At 43.8% G+C, this 14,826-nt stretch overlaps 1 protein-coding gene across 1 annotated transcript in view; it reads left to right on the forward strand.

Annotated features, from left to right (window-relative positions):
• adgrb1a (adhesion G protein-coupled receptor B1a) overlaps nt 1-14,826 on the forward strand; it is a 650,625-nt gene that overhangs the window by 575,695 nt on the left and 60,104 nt on the right. The window contains exon 29 of the mRNA XM_078216994.1: nt 6,844-7,015. Coding sequence (XP_078073120.1) covers nt 6,844-7,015 — 172 coding nt within the window. The remainder of the gene's footprint in view (nt 1-6,843; nt 7,016-14,826) is intronic.

Genomic DNA, 14,826 nt, shown 5'->3' on the forward strand with positions numbered 1-14,826 from the left:
AAATTTTGCTATGTTACACTCTGTCCCTGCTTATAGCTCATTGATATAGATTGTAAATAGTTGTGGTCTGAGAAGTGAACCCTGCAGGACTCCACTAGTTACAGATCGCCAAATGGAGAAGGACCCATTTAGCCCAACCCTCTGCTTTCTATCAGTCAGCCAATCCTCAATCAAAGCCACTACTCTACCCCCAACCCCTTGGGATCTCTCCTCTTGTGTGGCACCTTATGAAATGCCTTCTGGAAGTCCAGATAGATCACATCCACAGGATCCCTGTTATCTACCTTGCTGGTTACACCCTCAAAGAACTCTAGCAGGTTTGTCAACAAGGCTTGCCCTTCACAAAACCGTGCTGACACTGGTGAATTGAGCTTTGCTTTTCCAGATGCTCAGTCACCTCCTTCTTAATGATTGACTCGAGCAAGCTTCCAACCAAGAGATCAAGCTGGCTGGCCTGTAGTTTCCCACTTTTTCCCTTTCTCCTTTCTTGAATAAGGGCATCACATTAGTATGTTTCCAGTCCTTTCTGGAATCCAGGGAATTTTGAAATATCATAACTAATGCATCTACTACCTCTGCTGTCACCTCCTTTAACACCCTAGATGGAGGCCATCAGGCCCCAGGGACTTATCCACTTTTAAACCCTTCAGTTTACTGAGTATCTTCTCCCTGGTTATAATAATTTCACCAAGTTCCAGTGTATTAACTGAAGTTTTTGGGACAATTATTATCTTCTACTGTGCAGACAGAGACAAAGTATTGGTTTAGTGCCTCTGCCATTTCCGAGTTTCCATGCAAATCAGTTGAAAGTACAGCAAGGGAAATATTCATCATTGGTTGAATGGTCTTTCAGATATTTATATGACTACCAATACTCATTTTGTTTGCCAGTCATAGTTGCTGAATTCAAACATAACCACAAAAGCATTAACTGGGATCATGAATGCAGATCTGGGTGGTTTAGAGTACAGCAAGTGTTTGATTTGATTTGATTTATTATTATCACATGTATTAGTATACAGTGAACATTGTTGTTTCTTGTGCGCTGTCCAGACAAAACATATGGTACATAGAGAAGGAAAGGAGAGAGTGCAGAATGTAGTGTTACAGTCATAGCCAGGGTGTAGAAAAAGATCAACTTAATATAAGGTAGGTCCATTCAAAAGTCTGACGGCAGCAGGAAGAAGTTGTTCTTGAGCCGGTTGGTACGTGGCCTCAGACTTTTGTATCTTTTTCCAAATGGAAGAAGGTGGAAGAAAATATGTCTGGGGTGCGTAGGGTCCTTGATTATGCTGGCTGCTTTTCTGAGGCGGCGGGAAGTGTAGACAGAGTCAGTGGATGGGAGACTGATTTGCATGATGGACTGGGCTACGTTCATGACCATTTGTAGTTTCTTGCGGTCATGGACAGAGCAGGAGCCATACCAAGCTGTGATGCAACCAGAGAGAATGCTTTCTATTGGGAATCTGTTGGTCAGAGTCGTAGCAGACATGCCAAATTTCCTTAGCCTCCTAAGAAAGTAAAGGCGTTGGTGGGCTTTCTTAACTATAGCATTGGTGTGGAGGGACCAGGACAGATTGTTGGTGATCTGGACACTGAAAACTTGAAGCTCTTGACCATTTCCAATTCATCCCCATTGATGTAGACAGGGGCCCAGCATAAGTACAAAAAAAAACCTTCCATCCTTCCTAACTCTGCCACTGAATATTACAGTGAATGCTAACTTTACTAAGATATGATTAAATGCCAAGCAAATATTATCCATGCCTCTGGGCATACTTCACAGTTTCACAGCACTTGGTTTTTAGACTGAAGCAATTTGGGATTTACAACCAGAATGTTAAAAGATTTTAAAGGGACAGCTGATCCTAATAAATTGTTTATCATGGCCAAGTGTTCAGACGGAATGGGACACATATTGATATCAGGAAGTTGAGAGTAAGAAGGGAAGCGGGGCAATACATTTTTGAACATTGGACAATGGACTTGTGGAACCAGTGATTAGGCATGGAAGTGAAACAAATGGTATAAATGGGTTGAAGAGGTAACTAGATCTCCAGAAATAAACAGGGCTGAAAGGTATGCTGGAAAAAGCAAATCAGTTAGTTGTTGGATGTGAAAAAGCAGTGGTCAGGTTGGGCTTTACGACTCATTCTGATTCCTGTAAATTCTTAGGTGGATCAGCAAAAGCATTTCCTATTGTCTTCCAGTGCATATGACCTATTCAGTCTCAAAAATCCCATGAACGAGCGATCCTTAGTTGTGCAAAACTAAATCAAGGGGAGCAATTTGTCAGATGTATACTGCACAAGACAGCTTGACATTTTTTGGCATAATTTCTTTTCCAGATGTCAGTGAGAAATATTTTTTGGCCATGCACATTAAAGGCATGTTGCATCCATGGAAACATGCTCATCACATTTTTTTTAATTTGCCTAACTATATAATATGTGTAGATGTGCTCTCGTCCAAATATGTTGAAGCTAGGCATGCACACAAAGATCATTACAGCTATCATTGGACTTGCTGTCATATGCAGTCACTGCATACTTTGTTTTCGTAATTTGTTTCTCTCATCTCAGGCAAGACTTTTGATCATTTCTCTTTGCAGTTTGCTAGTACTTAATAGATTGATATGTCGAGAAAATATAACCAATCAGTCTTGAAAATAATTGACTTATTGATATAAAACTCCTCTTTGAGACTCTCTGATTAACTGAGAGTCATAGAGGTTTACAGCATGGAAACAGGGCTTTCAGCCCAACTTGTCCATGCCTCCCTTTTTTTTTAACCACTAAGCTAGTCCCAATTGCCCATGTTTGGCCCACATCCCTCTGTACCCATCTTACCCATGTAACTATCTAAATGCTTTTTCAAAGACAAAATTGTACCCACCTCCACTACTGCCTCTGGCAGCTTGTTCCAGACACTCACCACCTTCTGTGTGAAAAAAATTGCCCCTTTGGACCCTTTTGCATCTCTCCCCTCTCACCTTAAACCTATGCCCTTAGACTCCCCTACCTTTGGGAAAAGGTGTTGACTATCTGGCTGATCTATGCCCCTCATTATTTTATAGAACTCTATAAGATCACCCCTAAGTCTCCTACGCTCCAGGGAAGAAAGTCCCAGTCTATCCAGCCTCTCCTTATAACTCAAACCACCAAATCCCGGTAGCATCCTCGTAAATCTTTTCATCACTTTTTGTAGTTTAATAATATCCTTTCTATAATAGGGTGACCAGAACTGCACACTGTATGCCAAGTGTGGCCTTATCAATGTCTAGTAAAACTTCAACAAGACGTCCCAACTCCTGTATTCAATAACTTGGTGCTGTTAACCATTAAAAGATTATTTCTTTACATAACTTACTTCAGTGGAGGACACCTAAAAATACTTGAATTTACAAAGTCCCTTTCACATCAGAGAATCTTCTGAAACATTTTACAGACCATAAGTACTTGCTTCTAAGTGAAGTCACTGTTCTAACACAGGCGACATGATTGCCAATTTGGGCACAGCACGCTGCCACAAACAGCTACATGGTAATGACATGATAATTTTTTATAATGTTGGTTGAGCGATGAATATTGGCCAAGACACCAAGGAGAGGTAGCTTCCCGATTGTTCAAAATGGCGCAATGGGATTGTTTCAGTACACCTGAAAGAGGTGAGCGTCTCATCCAAAAACCGACACTTCTGACAGTGAATTATTTCCTCAGTACTGCCTTGGAATTGATGTTTGTATTCAAACATCCAGAACAAGACTTGAACTGACTCAGAAACAAAGGTGCTATCCGAAGTTCCGTCTTGAGCTGCATTGGTGTGCAACAGTTGCAAATGCCGTGCTGAGGACAAGTAGGCTATTCCCAAACAATGTTCACTTTAAGATGTGTGCACGTGTATCTGTGCATCAATCTTAAAAAGACTGTGTATTGCAACAAAGCAACCATGCACAGCATGCAGTAACTAGAGGGCACAGGGGTGCAGCAGCTCAGGGTTCATCAAATTGGCTGAGGATTATTCTTTTGTAAATCAAACACCATCAGATCACATTACTACATTTCTTTAGTTGGATGGAAGAGTTGTTTTCTGTCTTATCCTTAATATTCCTGTGGCTCCACGTACCCACATTCCCATGGTTGACAGGATTTTTGAATGTGTCCATTCCATGTCCCACATTGCTGCTCTCACTCCTTCCTTTCCCACCCAGAACTCTTCCCCTTGTCATCTTCCACCTACCAGCTTCCACATTCAACAGATCATCCCCTGCCATTTCCACCACCTCCAGTGTAGTGCCACCACCAAACTCAGCTTCCCATCTCTTCGCCTTTCAGCATTCTGAAGGGCTTCACACACAGATTCCCCCAACACCCTCTCCCATTCCCATGACATCTTTCCATACAAGCACAGAAAATGGAACAGTGGTCCTTTTTCTTCCCTTGTTCCCACTGTCCAAGAACCCAGACAGTTGTTCAGGTGACATAGCAATTTACTCACACTTGTCGTTTTAGCATACTGTATACTGCTCACAATGGCATCTCCAATGCAGTGGGGCAGTGATGTTGTAGTGGTAATGTCACTAAGATAATAATCTAAAGGCCCATGCTAATGCTCTGGGGACACAGGTTCAAATACCACCATGGCAGGTGGGAGAATTTATATTCAAGGACTTAAGCAAAAAAAAAGTGAAGGCTAGTTTCCTTAATAGTGATCAAGAAACCATCATTGGTTGTCTCAAAAGCCCAACTAGTTTACTCATGTCCCTTGGAGAAGAAAATCTCCTGTCCTTACCTGATTTGGCCTACTTGTCACTCCAGACCCACAGCAATATGGTTGACTCAGGACATTTAGGGCAAGTGCTGGCATTGCTAGTGATGCCCACATCCCATAAAATAATAAAGGGCAACCAATGTAGATTGCATCGCAGGACCTACGTTCAATGTACAAACACTCCTGCCTGTTCCCTGTCTCCAACCAAGGTCAAAGTCTCAGGAAAGCAACTCAACGTCGAGTATGGCAATTTCAAATCATAACCTCTGCGCACAATTTTGTGCAGATTGCTGCGAATGGTAATAATTCTGCTATTTCAATTTGCATCTGTTGATCAGTGTTTTGTTTCTTCACATATCTCATTACCATCTCCTGCTGTTGAGCACCATCATCCCCTTCATTATTTCATCTCCCCTTCCTTCCACCCTATACAGACAGACCTTTTATTATCTGAATGCTTGTAAATTGAGAGAGGTGGATACTCAGCGAGACTTTGGTGTCCTTGTGCATCGGTTGCGTAGGAACAGCAAGCAGTAAAGAAGGTAAATGGTACATTGGTCTTCGTAGCAAAAGGATTTGAGTATAGAAAGAAGAATGTTCCACTGAAATTGTATAGGGTTTTGGTGGGGCCACACCTGGAGTATTGTGAGGAGTTTTGGTGTCCTTATCTGAGGAAGGATGTCTTTTCTATAGCGGGAGTACAACAAAGGTTTACCAGACTGATTCCTGGAATCTGTCATATGAGAAGACACTACGTCAGTTAGGATTGTATTCATTGAAGTTTAGAAGAGTGCGAGGGGATCTCATAGAAACTTATAAAGCTCTAAGGGTTATACAGGGTAGATTCAGAAGGAATGTTCTCAATGATGCGGAAGTCTGGAACTAGGGGTCATAGTTTGAGGATAAGGGGTAAACCATTTTGGACTGAGGTGAGGAGAAATATCTTCACCCAGGGAGTGGTGAATCTGTGGAATTCACTACCACAGAAGTAGTGAAGGCCAAAACATAGTGTGATTTCAAGAAAGAATTAGATAGAGCTCTTGGGGCTAATGGAATCAAGGGATATGAGGGAAAGGCAGAATCAGATATTGAATTTGATGATCAACCATGATCAAAATGAATGGCAAAGCAGGTTTGAAGGGCCAAATGGCCTACTTCTGCTTCTATTTTCTGTGTTTCTGTGGTTTCTTCCTCATCTTCCCCTGTTTCACCTTCTCCAGCTGTTCTAAAAGGTCATTGACCTGAAGCATTAACTATGTTCCTCCCTCCACAGAGGCTGCCAGACCTGCTGAGTTTTTCCAGCATTTTCTGGCTTCCTATCAAAAAAACACTTTTGCTTCTGTGGGAGGTGATTAGATGGAACAGGAAAATGTAGAGTTATGTAGATATGTTGAAATTTTACTCGGTCACTTAAGGGCACGGAAAATCGTCACAGAACATTTTCTCAGGAAATTAAATGGAAGAAATGGATTTGATGAATCAAATCTCCTCCTATGTCCTTATTATATTTATCACATCTCACGGCTGGTAATGACATACCCTCCAGTTATTCAAAATGTCTTTTTAAGTGTACTGAGTGCAATATGATTACGCTGCTTTATGAAGCTGTAGATGTGATTGGAGCAGTTATTATGGTAATAATCATTATTATTTTCAGTGTAGACTGCATAATATTGCATCAGAAAATAGACATCGAAAGGAAAAATGGACTTTCTCACTGAAATTCATTTATTGAAATGGAACCATGGCATAAGAAGAGCTTTCTGTTGATGGAGTCAGTTCAACCTTTTAGCTGAAATGACACAAAAGATATTTGTTGCAGGTCTGACTGGCATTAGAGTGGTTTTCTCGCTCCCTTTTTATACATAGGAAACTACACAATCCTCAGTATTACCGAACAATAATGGGGATTTTAATTACATTGCAATAATTGTTTGTTTGGCACTTCTGCTTTATTGTATTTGGATTATGTGTTAAACCAAGCCTTTGCTGAACAATAATTCATTGACCTGGTTGTTACAGAAGCTGTTGCATATTTTCTCCCTAACGTCTTCTTTTTCCCCCCTTTGATAGGGCGTCTCTTTGGAGCTCTTGTGTGGTCCTGCCACTTTTAGCATTGACCTGGATGTCGGCAGTGTTAGCCATCACAGATCGAAGATCAGCCCTCTTTCAGATCCTCTTTGCTGTCTTTGACTCTTTGGAAGGCTTTGTCATTGTAATGGTCCACTGCATTTTAAGAAGAGAGGTATGTCACATGGAAATACATGTGAGATTAAAGGGCAGGGGAAATGTTTTGCAGGGATAATGAAATGAAGATCCTCCATGTGTGGATCTATCTTTAATTAACTGGAAGGGGAATAAAAATGTTAGTGGTGATGCCAATGGTGTTGCATGTTTCCTCATAAATCTGGATGTGATATCTGTTTTCCATGTTTCAGTAATATACAGATAGGGCATCAAAGATTCTTGCTGGTGATTGTAAGGTGCTAATCAAGGATTTAGTAGACATTGAACGTCATACAAGTAAAGCTCAGTAGGTTTTAAGATCCCAGCCCCCAAGGTAATTTCTTGTGTTAATTCAGAGAGGCTGATTGCTTTTCTTCAGATTGGGTTCATCCACGCAGCACAGGACGACTTATTTCACTCCAGTGTGTGATCACATCAAGAATTGGTCAAATGACATGACATTGGCCATCTTCATTATTGTACATGCCGTTTGGGTTGAAGAACTAGCCCTCCGAAGTGCTTTTCAGCGGGTGATCTGGTCTGACGTGAAATCCTTTTCCAGAATAGATGGTGGCACCGAATACAAATTAAAAACTGTGCTTAAGGCTGGAAAGGAAAGCTGATGAATTGAAATGTCAGACAAGGTTATGTTAGTTAAAGTTAAGATAGCGAAAACAGAACAAGAACGAAGATGAGAAAATGGCAGTGAAAGGGAAGTCTGGGTGAGCAGAACAAAATTATTTAAAATGCTTTGTCTGTATTTGAAAATGGTGCGTTTGTTTTAGTTGTGTCAACAGTAATATTGTTATTCCTCTCATTCAGGTAACCTTTTTAAAATGTATATCAATGTGTGTGTGTGTATGTATGTGCGTGTATCTAAATCAATTGAAATGTTTTTTAAAAAAGGACGCATTCCCTGGAGGTGTTGGCAGACTGACGGGGTTTATATTATATATCCTCTTTATATACTTTCTGAAGTGATTCTTAGCATTGCAAAACCAGGGACCATAATTGTAAGACAATCACTGAAAAAGTCAAGAAAGAATTCAGGAGAAATCTCTTCACTCAAAGAGAATGCGGAATTGACAATCACATGGAATGTTTGAGATGAGTGACATAGATAAGTGCGAGTGAGAGAAACAAACGGAAAGGTAAGCTGATAGGAAGTAAATAGAGTGGAAGATAAAGGCTGTGTGGAACAGAAAGGCTAGCACTGGGCTGAATGGCCTTTCTCTGTGCCATAAAACACAACAATGGTGGTCCATTTTGATGCTTGATCACCAGAGCAGTCTGTATTATAGATGATCAAGTGTGATACGAGAGCTGTAAATGAATGTGCTGAATGATATTGGACTTATTGATCAGTTGATGTAGGTCAATGTGTGTCAGATGTGGAAGATATTTAGCAATGAGTGTGAGAACCAGTTGTTTGAGCAGCTGTATTTTTCTTGAGGTTTCCCTCAAATCAATAAGTCACAGTACAGACGATTGTATAAACCAGAGTATACATAACTGCTGGCAGTATGTTGATATAAATAATGATGGGCCAATGTTGCAGAGTCAACACCAAGATGAGATTCCTGGTCAAATGACGATGCGATCCTCGCAATTTAGTATTTGGGTTTGCTGCAATATTCTTCAACAAATGAATTTCTTGCTGAAAAAAAAATAGTTTTAAACAAATGAAATTTTCTCTGCCATATGAATTAAATGCTCCTGATCTTTGACAGTAAAGATTTGAAAGGAAACCTAATAAGAAAAAAAAAAAGTGATTTTGAAGGAGATGGCTGCTAGGTGAAGCAGTGGCATTCTTATCAGAGTTTGCCTACATTCCCCAGCTTTAGGGTGACAAATTCCCATAACCCTTGAGCAACATTAACCTGAAGCAAAATGCAGGACCTAAAGTTTTGGCGAAGAAAGCTGTCACACTCAGATCACACAGAATCTGCTAATAGCTAAACCTCACGCAACGTTAATGGTATCCTTTGAGATTTGTCGCCTTTCAAGGTACAACACCTGAGATCAAAGTCGGTCACCTGCAAGCAAAAAGGAATATGGTGTTCATGCGAGGAAGGGAATTTTAAAAAACATATTGAAATAAAACTATTTTCTTGAACCCTTTAAGTACTAAAGGTCCTTTGTAGATATTAATGCATGGTTTCCTTCACATGACATCTATAGAAATGATTCTCTGTACCTTTCCAATTCTGAATATTACAAGTAGTAAAAGAAAAGTACAATTCTGATTATTCTCTAAATAAATGGATTACATGATTACTCGAATAACAGGTTTTGTTTTATTTTGAACACAACTGTTACATGCAATCCTTAGATTTAATATCACACAGTTTGTGATCCATTCTCTTAAAAGAAAATAATGATGAATTATACACTCATGTTTCCTGCAGTTAACGTTGGAAAGATTGAAACTGGTGTCTTCAATATTGCCCCCTTCATTGCAAACCATTTACCCTTGCCACCCATTTTATTCCTTCATCAGCCAATGCCCAGGTTCAATGAGACTGTTTGCAGGCTCAGCATCTGAAACAACCCTGACAACCATTTTCCACTGATGTAACACAATTGGTATCCGATTCTTTACCTTTTTATACTTGCAGACTTGAATCCTCCTGGTCCCCAATTTAAAATCTCAAAATCCCTTTGTAGCCTTGCTCTTTGCCATCTCCCTTGTCTCTTCCATCCCTACATCCGCCATTGACACCCATCCCCCCTCGCGGCACTTATAACTGTGAGAGAGAGAGAGAGAGACTGGATAAAAGGGAGAACATACTGACTTAGCCATCTGGGGTGAATGGACCTTACAATAACTGATTGGTAAACAGGCGATTTAAGTTGTCATTACCCAACTGAGTTAGAAAAGGACAGAAACTGAAAAGGTAGCGATAATGAATAAGAAAATGCCAAAGGAAAATTGGAATGAAGTGTGACCTCTTATATATGGACCTACCATGGGCAACCATACCTCCAGTCATTTAAACCTCACATTTCAGAGTGCCCTCTCTAAAGCCCTCTGCAGCTGTACCTACCTCTCCTCCTCTCAGATCCTACTTGAAATGCTCATCTTTAACAAAGCTTTAGGTCATTCTTCTTAAAATCTTTAGCTTACTTTGGGTTGATAGTTCTGTGATGATGCTGAGATACAACTCTCAAAATATTTCATAACATTTGGATAAATTGCTGGAATTTTTCTGTGATGCCTGAAAAATTCAGCATAATTTTCATCTCTTGAAACCCTTGAGTTAACAAAAGCAAGCCATCCATTTTGAATTCAGGGGCAGGTGGCACGGTAGCATGGTGGTTGGCACTGTTGCCTCACAGCGCCAGGGACCCGGGTTCAATTCTGCCCTCGGGTCGCTGTCTGTGTGGAGTCTGCACATTCTCCCCGTGTCTGCGTGGGTTTCCTCCGGGTGCTCCGGTTTCCTCCGACATTCCAAAGATGTGCTGGTTAGATTGATTGGCCATGCCAAATTGTCCTTTATTGCCAGGATAAATACATGGGGTTGCGGCGATAGGGGCTGGTTGGGATTGTTGTCAGTGCAGACTCGATGGGCCAAATGGCCTCCTTCTGCACTGTTGGAGTCCTATGATACTTCTGTTCTAAGTGGCGATTTAGATGTAGGTCTCTTCAGGTTAAAGCTTTCAACTATGACAGCAAATGTTAGAAGTCTCACAGCACCAAGTTAAAGTCCAACAAGTTTATTCGTATCACGAGCTTTCAGAGTGCTGCTCCTTCATCACTCAGGCAGCAGGGTGGCAGGTGGGGACCTCACTGTATGTCTGCCTCCATCCCGATTAACGCCCACTTAAGGGACCCAACTTTCCACCTCTGGTATTCATCCAGCAGTGGTTTGCCATGCAAGTAGAGTGACAAGCAAACCCAGGCAAGGTTGCTGGCAGGCTCCCGAGGAAGGGTAGGGTGGAGGGGCTTGTTCAAAGGCAGTCATTGCCTGATCAAAAGATCCCGCGTCATGGAGGGAGGGAACCTGCTGAGAATCACTGCACTCCCACATTCCCCCCACTCCTCATCGCGCCCCCACCCCCCCCATCCCCCCTCCCCACCACCCACCTCCCCACCACCACCACCTTGGCCTGGCCTGCTGCTGATTCTCCTCCTCCTGTTACCCTACAACTGCACCACCCCCCCGCCCCCCCCCCGCCACCCACCCTCACAACCCTGTTACAACACTCACATCATCACTGACGTGTGGCCTGGGATCCAGTAACGATGGCAGTGACTACCTCCCTCACAGTCCTACTGTTCAATAGGACTGTGATTGGCCAAATTTGGGACAGAGATGGGAAATTTCTTCACCCTGATGAGAGATTTTGCACTCTGGGAGGGCCTCGGATACTCAGTCTTTGAGCATATTCAAGATTGAGATTGATAGAGTTTTGGGAACTAAGAGAATTGAGAGACATGAAAGTGGCAGGAAAGGAGATGTTGAAGTTTAATGAATCATCTCATTGAAGCGAAGAGCAGGCCGAAAGGACCATGTAGCCGACTCCCACTCCTACTTTTTTGTCCTTAAACTATGCACAGGCTGGCTGCCATGTTTCCCTGCTTAACAGCCATCACTGAACATTGGAACGATAGAATGTGTGAAGACTTTGAGATGCTGTGAGAATGTGATAAGAGATTAAATAAATTCAATTTTTTTCTTTCAGAATCACAGAGGCAGTTTTACCAAGTTAACCCCACTGGCTTCTAGCCGGGGGTGGGGAGTGTGGGGGTGGGAGGAAGTTACTGAAGCTGATAGTTCGAGAGAGATCAGCTGACATTACTCAAATGCATTCATTAAACAGCACTGCGTTCACACACTTCTCATTTTAAACGATCGTCAATTTGTCCTTGCTTACATTGCCAGATTTGCTGGCCACAGATAAGGCCCAAGAACACACGCAGGAATCACGATATGTGATTGTCCTGGGCCCATGACCTCTGATGTGGACAGCACATTGACTTTACGCTGCTACTAATTTACATGGTTATAGCTTGCAGTGAATGCTGATGAGGAGATGACTGACTCATGCAGAGTTTTAATGGGGGTCGGTGGGGGGGTGGGGGTGGGGGGGGGGGGTGGTTGTGGGGAGGTGGGTGCACAATTGTGAGAGGCTGGGACAGGTTAAAGCTCAATTGTATGACTTAAAGCCAGTCTGCATTCCTTAAAGGCGAGATGGGAAAGGTGCTGAAAATAATTGTGAATGTTAATGCAACACGGAAAAGACATAAGATTGGCACGACACGGCAGAGAATGGGCTCGAAGATTTTTTGATATTGCAATGGAAAGAGATGCCATCTATCCACATGGGGCTTAAAACACAAACTTTGCAAAGGCACTGGAAGTGTTGCTGTTAGTGCCAGCTCAGCCCTGAGGAACTGGATACACAACCGCAAGAAGTTCACTGAATTATCAAGATCAGGGAACGCAGCTCCAAATGCTATATATATCCCACCAAGTGCACCACTAGCTTCACACACTGCTCAATTCACAATGCGCCTACCTCTGACCTATCAGCAATCTCGCATCTCAATCACTCATGCCTAACATTCATAGTTTCACCTCACTCTCAGTACTCGGCACTGTTGCAAGTCTCACACACCCACATCTCATAGCTTGAACACACTGCCAGATATTCACCACATCACCCAAGCACATTGCACCACACTCACTTCCCACTCTCTTGGAGGACAAGGTGGTGGATGAACAGACAGAGCAGCATTTAAACAGCGGGAGACAGGCACAATTGTTTGACCTCAATCAAACCCGTGGAGGAAGTGTTGGTCTCCATCATTGGAGTGATGGTGGCTGGGACTGTGGAATGCTCGTACCTAATCCACCTACTCATATCCCCCTGCTCCCTCGACTGAAAATCTCTTCGAATTTACAAGCTGCAGATGGTGGGAGCATGTGTCTCTTTCTGTCCACCCCAACTCAACACGAACCCTGTGCTGATCTCCTTTCAGATGCCAAAGAACTTCAACCTGGTCAAGAGTCAGAAATAGAAAAGAAAGAAGGAACTGATTCAGGAGACCTTCCACCTAGCAGAGACAATCTCTGTGTCCACCTTGTCAAGGCCCATGTTTCAATGAGATCGCCTCTCATTCCTCTATAAACTCCAGAGAGAATATAGGCCGAATTCACTCAGCCTCTCATCATAGCACAATCTTCTTATCCCAGGAACCGGTTTAGTCAACCTTTTCGCTGTATCGCCTTCAAGTGCAAGTATATCCTTCCTCAAATGTAGAGACCAGAACTTCACCCTGTTGGATTGGATGGATTAACCTCCTGCTGAGAGCTCCTCTCCTCCTCCTCCTCTTCCAGCAGCTTGTCCTGCTCTACGTCCCCTCTGCTTATTCTCCTTGTTATGTTGTAGGCCAAGAGGGATGCATTTACTGTGTCCATGTCTAAGTGATTGCTTGGCACTGAGCCCTTGAAGTCAGGACAGGACATAGCATATCAGCACATCATGTCACTCTCTCTAGACTTGAAACAACCCTGCAAACCATCTATAAACTCAGCAACGATCAATGAAAATCAGTCAGCAATGAACCTGAATGTCGTTTGGTCATCGATTTGAATAGAGCTGGTGGTGAGAGGGTCCTTCCTGCAGCTGATTGACGTTGAATTGACTGTGGTTAAGGGAGGGCTTTGGTTGGAGTGTTGATCTCCAAACTATCAGCATTTGCATTAAATTGGCATTCTATACTGATTTGCAACTTGATCTACTAACTGTGTACTTCCATGTCTGGACGCGGGCTAACTTAAATAACATCTGATACAGTTAGCATCAGCAAAGTGTGCGCAATCACTGAGAAAGCCATTGTAGAGGCAAAATGACACTTGAAGGGTGGAATTTCCGCACCCCCCCCCCAAATTCTAAGTGTTGAATTTGCGGGAAAACTGAAGTAATTCACGCTGTTTTTTTCAGTGGGAGTTCACACTAGAATCTCCCGCACTCTGTGCAATGCAGAGGCCACCAACGTGAATATCATTGCATTTCAGGGGGGTGGGGCCTATTCCCACCCGGGACCCTGAAACCAGTGGGTCTCTGCGCATGCGTAGTGACCCCGCACTGTCAGCCTCCCGCTTGTAGGCCAACTCGATCACTGACCAGCCCGGGACACACGCAATGCTGCCCCCCACGGCCCGATCGTGGACCCCCCGACCATTCCTGGGCCGGTCCCTACCCTCCCCCCTCTTGGCCCATCCTGATCTCCAGCCCTCCCTTAGTGCCAATCCCCTCAGCAGACTCCCACCACGCCCCCGTCCCTCCCCCCCCTCCTCCTCCCCAACCCCCCCCCCCCCCCCCCCCCCGCCCCTCGGCCCCGGCAGACCCCCCCCCCCCCCCACCACACCCCTAGCAGACCCCTCTCACCCCCAGACCGCCCTGATTGCTGGCCTCCCTCCTGCCCCCATCGATCCCAATGCAGAGTGGCAGCAGGACCCCGCACTCCCACCGATCGCCCCGAGGCCCCACCCCCTTGGCACTGCCCAATGGGCAGTGCCAGCCTGTGCCCCCTAGGCATGGGCTCTTTGCCCCTTGGGTAGTGCCAAGGGACACAGGCTGGCACCGCCAGGGTGCCCATGCCCAGGGGGCATCATCCCCTGCTACCTGATCCCCTAGAGGGCCCCGATTGCCCCCCTTCTCCCCAGCAGGATCAGGCCACTAGCTCTCTGAAAATGAGGAGCTCGGGTAATCCCCGCTGGAGTGAAACACTCTGGCGGGGTGGTAGAGGCGCGAGGTGAGCAGACCCGGAGGATTCAGTCCCGGGCCCGCTAATAGGATTTTAATGATATGTAAAATAGA

This window comes from Mustelus asterias, chromosome 7, assembly GCF_964213995.1.
Source record: "Mustelus asterias chromosome 7, sMusAst1.hap1.1, whole genome shotgun sequence".
Classification (NCBI taxonomy): Eukaryota; Metazoa; Chordata; class Chondrichthyes; order Carcharhiniformes; family Triakidae; genus Mustelus; species Mustelus asterias.